Below are 7,323 nucleotides of genomic sequence, written 5' to 3'. Positions count from 1 at the left end.
AGGTAGACAGCGGTGCGTGTACTGGTCGGGGGCCTGGTCAACGGGTGGAGTGGAGAGAGGTCCTGGACAAAAGCCCCCCTGGCTCCTGTCCTCCACATGCTTCCCAGAGGCAGGGACCACGTCTCTCCTGCTGCTTGTTGAGTCCCGGGGCCCAGCACCGTGTCCCACATGAAAGAGAGGCCAATAACAGTTGCTTAACGCATAATTGATACAGGAATTAATTAATCAGTGGGGGACAGAAGTCAGTTGGCAAATAGGAAGGTGATGACCAATGGGTTAGTGTAATCCAAAGAGACTTTCAAATTTAAAAAAAAAGAAGCCCAATTTTTAAAATGTGGCTAAAGGTTGATACATCAGGCTTTGTTTATTTTAATCCATGGCACCGTAGCTTGTAAATTCCTTAGTAGCATGTTTTTAAATTGTAATAAGGTAAATTTGAACTAAATTTGTAACTCAGTGGCCGAAAATCATAAACTCTCTGGTGGACAGGCACCCGTGTCTGCTCTACTCTCCTAGGGGCTTGTAGGTTAGGAGATGAAGATGAGAACATTGGACACGAGAAGAGGGAAGGGACTTGATCCAAGAGTCTGACTTCTTTAGAATATGGATTTTAGATAAGGAGGAGGAGGAAGAGAGGGGGCAAGATGAGGAGGAGGAGGAGGAAGTGGTGGTGAGGAAGAGAGGAAAGAGAAGGAGACAGGAGAGGCAGCGAGGAGGAACTGGAAGAGGAAGCAAAAGAACAGAAGGAGGAAGTGAAAGGGAAGGGGGGAGAGGAGGAGGAGGAGGCAGAAAGAAGGAAGAAAATGTAGCCAGCAGAAGAAAAAGAACAGAAAGCATTCCCTGGCTTGCCAAACCCAAGTGCTGCCGCTCTCTCGGTGGGGGTCCTTGGGTCACCCTGACATGGCTTCGTTCTTTGGGTCAGGGGAGGCCTCTGGACTCTGCCTTGGTCGAGCTCCAGCCGCACGCCTGTTGTTCACCTTAATAACGAAGCACCTGCCACAGGAGCCCGAGATGATACCAACTTCTTTCCTAGGCTCGGGGAAGGCCAAGCATTGTCCAGAGCTCACTCTGCAGGGCTGCGTTTGCTCTGACCCTCCTCCTGCTCCTCCCGCCACAGCCCCTGCCTCAGCAAGGGACCAAAGAGCCTTCGCACACCTCAGCAAGCCATGCTGAAGACTTAACCAGCGCAGGGGCTCATTAGGGACTGCATTATCCCCCCAACACTACTGGTGGTATTATAAATAAATTTGCTACTTGGATATTAAATGAAATAATAAAGACTCTCGCTTCCTTCTAAGCAAGTTCTGCAGAGGGGGCAGCTTTGGCTGAGCCTGAAACCATCACTCAGCTCAGTGGTTGTGAAGAGAAGAGAGGAAGGCAGGTCCTTCTCTCCCCATGATGGGGGCCACCCCACGTCATCAACCCACGGCCATTCAGAAGCTGGGGAGAGGCAGTTGTAAGGAGGTAGAGGGGTTGGGGGGCAACTGAAAGCATCCCAACAGCTGAGCTAAAATATTAATGGACAAATGGCTGCTAAAAGACCAAATTTATATGGTGGTATCTGAGGGTAAATGTCGTTATGATTCAAGGCCATTCTCGCCACTTTCCACCCTAGGCAAAATTTGCCAAATGCCAACCAGAGCTGCACAGTAGCTTCACTTCAGCACAAGGAAAATAATGAACAAGGGTTGTGTTAGTTGGAAATCTAGCTGCCTCCCACCACACACGCACACACACTCACACACACACCTAAGCAAATCACAGAAGCACTTGCTTACGTTTTCCATTTTCCTAAATTGCTCTCAAGCTGGAATTGTGCTTGTTTTCTTAGCTCCTAATCAGTTTGGAGAGGATGCCTGTAGCGAGATATTCTATAGAAAACCTACCTTGTTTTCTCCATCTGGGCCAAGTGAGAGCCAACACCCAGGGTCCCGTGAGCCCCTGAAGCGATTACAGCCTTAAAGGGAGGCAGAGACTCAGAGAACAAGAAATCTCATAGAAAGAGTCTGGAATCTGAGGCCGGTATTTAGACTTGGGGGTCAGGGAGACTTGAGTTTGAAGCCCGCCCCTCCACTCAGGCCTGGTTCCATGGCCTGTGCCCAGGACGCCTGCATTCACAGGGCGCTCACATTGGCTGTAATACCCTGCCTTTCCATCTTCACGATCTTAAGAATTTTTGAATATGGGGCCTCACATTTTTTTTTGCACTAAACTCAATTGAACCTGTTCTGACTCCTGTTTCCCCTCTCTGGGACCTCAGGACACATGCTTCCACCAAGCTGAACCTGTGCTTATACATCTGTAAAATGGAGCTAAGTATACGGGTCCCAGGGAGCTGGTCTGAGGAACAAATGAGAATGCAGATGGAGCCCCTAGGTCAGTGCCCCGACACCTGTGGACAGCCTCTTCTGCTCCATTTGGCAATCCATTAAAAAACATGTTTTTTTTTTTTTTTTTGCATGAGCAGACACCAGGAAGCGAACTCGGGTCTCCAGCGTGGCAGGCAAGAACTCTGCCTGCTGAGCATATCGTGGCCTGCCTCATTTTAAAACTTTAACTTGGGTTTTTATGTTTTGAAAATATAAATATATTTTCATATATATATTATATTATATTATAACCACACAGGCTTGTTGAAGTTGAAGTTATATAAATTAGCCAAGTCCTCACTCCATGTCCTTAAGCAGGTTATTTAACCTCTCTGTGCCTCAGTTTCCTCATCTACAAAATGAAGATAAAGCAAGGTCACTGTAAAGATTATGTGTAAAGATAACAAAGCACAAGGACCTTACTTGGCATGTACGCACCTAAATCATTAAATGCTAAAGTTGCTGCTGTTTGAGTTCTATGGGCAGTGGACAGGGATAAAGCACAAGTTACTTTAAAAGTGGCAATTGTCCTCAGGATCTTCCGAACTCACATGTCCTATTTCTCAAGATCCTGCGTTGACTCACCCACTGCCGGGAAGGCACTGGGGAAACTGAGGCCATGCTGCTGACGACTCTGCCAGGGGATGCTGGCAGCCAGTGTCCGGAAGCTGCACTTCGTGCGCTCGTTGAACAAGCATTTAGCAAGCGCCTGCTCTGTGCCTCTGCTATTCTAGGCCCTGGAGATGTGACAGTGAAGTAAGCAGGCGTAGTCCCGCCCTTGTGAGCTTCCAGTCTGGTGTGGGGGATGGAGTAGGAACAAAGGCCACGAGGCAAGAGTGTGGAGTGCTAGCTACGCTCAGGGACTATGCAAAATAATGCAGAGAGCAGGGGTGGGGGCAGGTAGTCTTGGAGAGAAAGGTGGCCTTAGGGAGACCCACTTGTCCAGTCTGCCCGGGACTGTCCAGGCATCAGGCCTAAGGAACTCCTCGGTCCCCGGCAGACCAGGCTGGCTGGGCACCCTGGAGGCACCTTCAGGTAGGGTGCTCAGGAAAGGCTCATGGGGGAAGGTGATGTTTGCATAGAGCCCGGAGGAGATGAGGAAGCCGTAGGGGTACCTGGGGGGTGGGGAAAGGGGGAGGTGCCAAGCCAAGCAGGGACAGGTGCAGGGTCCTCCCACTGTGAACATGGGAACCTGGCCACTATGAAGGATCTGGAAACTGGGGAACACCCGAGAGTGGTCCAGAGAGCTGGAGAACTAAATATGGAAAAGTGAGGGAGGATTTTACATTGCCAGAGAGCATCCATCCCAACCCAAGGCAGAATCCATCCAAGGAGAAAGTTCCTGGTACTCAGAGGTGGCCCAGCCAGTGCCTAATGGCCTGGGGCAAAGCTGAGGTCCTCAGAGTCGGAATTCCCACCACAGCACAGATAGGAAGTGAAATGGGCAGCCTCAAGCTAAATCCTGCAAAGCTGTCACTTCTCTGTGCCTTCTCCTAAAAATGTGGGGTTTCAATTTTCGAAGAGCTTTCAAAGGCAAAACCCAGGTTGAGATGTCAGTGCAGGAGTCATTCCGAATGCAGGGCAGGGGACAGGGCTGCCTGAGGAGGCAGGGGTGGAGGCAGGCCAACTGTGTCCCAGGGCCTGGCGTGAACTCTGACATGTGGCCAGCAATGGCAGAATGGGCTGCTTTCTAATGGGGTCTTGTGCAATTTTATCTCCTACAGAAATGAACAGATGTAAATATTTAAGGCAAAGAGACAAAGAAAACTCCACTCTCACAAATTATTTTCAGTTAAGGAATTCGGTGTCACAGCATTGCATGGCCCTTCTGATGCTCAAGCATGGAATAAGGATTGAAGTTTGCTGTGATGATACAGTGTTCAGGCAAAAGGAAGCATAGGATTGCATGTTTTAAGTCTCAGGTCTGGGATTGAAGCTCCAGGGCAGGTCGGCTCCAGTCCTGCTATGGCCCTTGGCGCCCACCTGTCTCAGCCCCCAGGGCGGCGGCAGCAGTCCATGGCACCTAGGCGGTGGGCAGCCCAGGCTTTCATGTCCACCCTGTATCCCGAGGGATGAGCTCAGTGCCTGGCACATGAGAGACATCCAGTAGGACCCTCCTGAGTGAGTAAGTGAGTGGGGATTAGCTTTCCCCCGAGACAGCCCATCATCTTCCTCTAAGGTAGTGGTTCACACCTGACCTGCAGCAGAATCATCTGGAGGGCCCATTAAAGTACAACCCCCAGAGCTGCCGATCCCAGAGGTCTGGGGTGGGGCCAGGATTTTGCATATCTGGCAAGTTCCCACGCTGTTGTGCTGTTGCGCTGTGCTTTGAAAACCACTGCTTTAGGGTAAGGTAGGAAGAAAGGTCGGGCATGAGGTTGGGAGTCAAGCCAAGCAGGGTTTGCATTCTGTCATCTAGCTGGGTGACCTGGAGCAATTCCATCCCTCCCTCTGTGCCTTTGTTTCCTCTTGTATAAAATGGGGCAAGTCCTGACTGGCTGAGGTCACATGATCCTTGATAGACGCTTAGTAAAGCATGGTCAACTGCACTGAGGTGAAGCCCACCCACTGGCCCCAAGGAATTTACATCTCAGGCCCTTGGAATGGGGGATAAAGAGAAATATGCAACTTTGTCTCCAACTCAAAAATCCCACTGTCCACTTGACATGCCAAATAGTGATAATTCCAATAGAAGGTGGCTGTGACAGAGGGGGCTGGGGGTGTGTAGAGGAGAGGGGTCCAGGGAAGGTTCTTCGGAGAAGGGGCCATACACAGCATGCTTCGAGCATCCCAGGTGGCACACACATATTGAGGTCAGCCAGCTGATAAAAGATCAGGGAATTATTTCATGTGAGTTCATCATTTGGCAATCTATGGAGCTTAGACATTCTTGGTGCTTACAGCAAGCCAGAGTGAAGCAAACGCATGTGATAGACGAGCAGGCTGTATGATTCACAGCTGGCCTTCTTTTCCACCAGCTCCTTCTCTACCTTCCCAATCTCCCTAAATCACAAACACACATACATATGTACACACATGTGGACATGACTGCTCACACACAAACATGCATACATACATACACACATGTGGACATGCCTGCTCACACACACAGACACGCATACATAGGTACACACACGTGGACATGCCTGCTCACACACAAACACGCATAGATATGTACACACGTGGACATGCCTGCTCACACACAAACATGCATACATACATACACACATGTGGACATGCCTGCTCACACACACAGACATGCATACATAGGTACACACACGTGGACATGCCTGCTCACACACAAACACGCATAGATATGTACACACACGTGGACATGCCTGCTCACACACAAACATGCATACATACATACACACATGTGGACATGCCTGCTCACACACAAACATGCATACATACATGCACACATGTGACATGCCTGCTCACACACAAATACGCATAGATATGTACACACACATGGACATGCCTGCTCACACACAAACATGCATACATACATGCACACATGTGACATGCCTGCTCACACACAAATACGCATAGATATGTACACACACGTGGACATGCCTGCTCACACACAAACATGCATACATACATACACACATGTAGACATGCCTGCTCACACACACAAACATGCATACATGTGCACACACACATAGACACACCTGTGCACACACACAAACACTCATACATGCGTGCGCACACGTGGACACGCCTGCTCACACACACAAACATGCATACATGTGCGCGCACACGTGGACACGCCTGCCTCACACACACAAACACGCATCATACATGCGCACACACACGTGGACACACCTGCTCACACACACATGCATACATGAGCACACATGTGGGCACGCCTGCTCACACACAAAAACATGCATGCATGCTTACACACACATGGACACTCCTGCTCACACACAAACACGCATACATGCATGCACACGCTTGGACATGCCTGCTCACACACAAACACGCATACGTGCGCACACACACATGGACACACCTGCTCACACACACACACAATCTGTGCCTAGACTAGCCAACGCATGCTGCAAGCTAAGGTGCAGAAAGGCCACAAACCACCAAACCCTGTTGATTCCACCACAAATGCAGTCGTTCAGAACATCCAGATAGTTGTCTCTGTCCTTGGTCCAACCCACCACCATCCCCCGCCTGGACCACACGAATGTCCACCCCCCATTAACTCTTTCTCTATATGGCAACCAGAATGACCTTTCCAAAACCAAGTGTGGCCTGGTCTCCTCCTGCCCATCCCCTTCCCATACATGCCGTTGCTCTAGAATGAAGGCCCACGTGGCTGGTATCACCTCCAATGCCCTCATGGTCTGAGGGCTTTGACCTCCCACCTCTCTCAGCTCATCTAAGACTCACCCAGACTCACCAGGCTGCAGCTGCATCAGCCTCTTTTTATCCTTTGCACCCACAAGTATCCTCCACAATCTCAGAGCCCCGTTCGTGCTGTCCCCTATGGCTGGATGCTCCTCCCCAGTGCACGCGCAAAGCCACATGTCTGTCTCTAGGAAACCCCTCTCAGCCTTCCAAGATGACGTCAGAAAATAGTTGCTCAGGGATGCCTCCCCAGGTCCTCCAGATTAGATCAACTGGCCCATGTCCTCATTGCTACAGCCTGTAAGTTTCCATTGTGAAGTTCATAAAATGAACTATGTCATGTTTCATGTGATTGGCATCTAACCCCTCTCCTGGGGCGTCAGCTCCGTGATCACTGGGACCTGGGATGTCTTGTTCATCAGACATCGTTGGAGCTCCATGAACGGTGCTAAGTGAGAGATGAGGTTTCCCTCCCATAGTCTCAGAAACCAAACCAGAGGTAAAGATGAAGGAAATGCCAGGATGGTGCCCATTCTTTCATTCAATCATTGATTCCACAGATATTTGTTGAATGTCTTCTGTGTACTAG

General features: G+C 49.9%; 1 protein-coding gene across 4 annotated transcripts in view; it reads left to right on the top strand.

The window, feature by feature from the left end:
- Positions 1-7,323, top strand: part of ADCY8 (adenylate cyclase 8) — a 241,915-nt gene that overhangs the window by 227,998 nt on the left and 6,594 nt on the right. The window contains exon 16 of one of the 4 annotated variants that reach the window (XM_077167673.1): positions 1,034-1,226. The exons of the other annotated variants lie outside the window; for them this stretch is intronic. Coding sequence (XP_077023788.1) covers positions 1,034-1,201 — 168 coding nt within the window. The 3' untranslated portion in view covers positions 1,202-1,226. Of the gene's footprint in view, positions 1-1,033; positions 1,227-7,323 lie in introns of those variants that run through there. 4 annotated transcript variants of the gene reach the window in all.

The sequence above is a fragment of the Tamandua tetradactyla genome, chromosome 6 (genome assembly GCF_023851605.1).
Source record: "Tamandua tetradactyla isolate mTamTet1 chromosome 6, mTamTet1.pri, whole genome shotgun sequence".
Taxonomy (NCBI): Eukaryota; Metazoa; Chordata; class Mammalia; order Pilosa; family Myrmecophagidae; genus Tamandua; species Tamandua tetradactyla.
The sequence above is the reverse complement of the archived record's forward strand: the minus strand, read 5'-3'. Positions and strand labels throughout refer to the sequence as shown.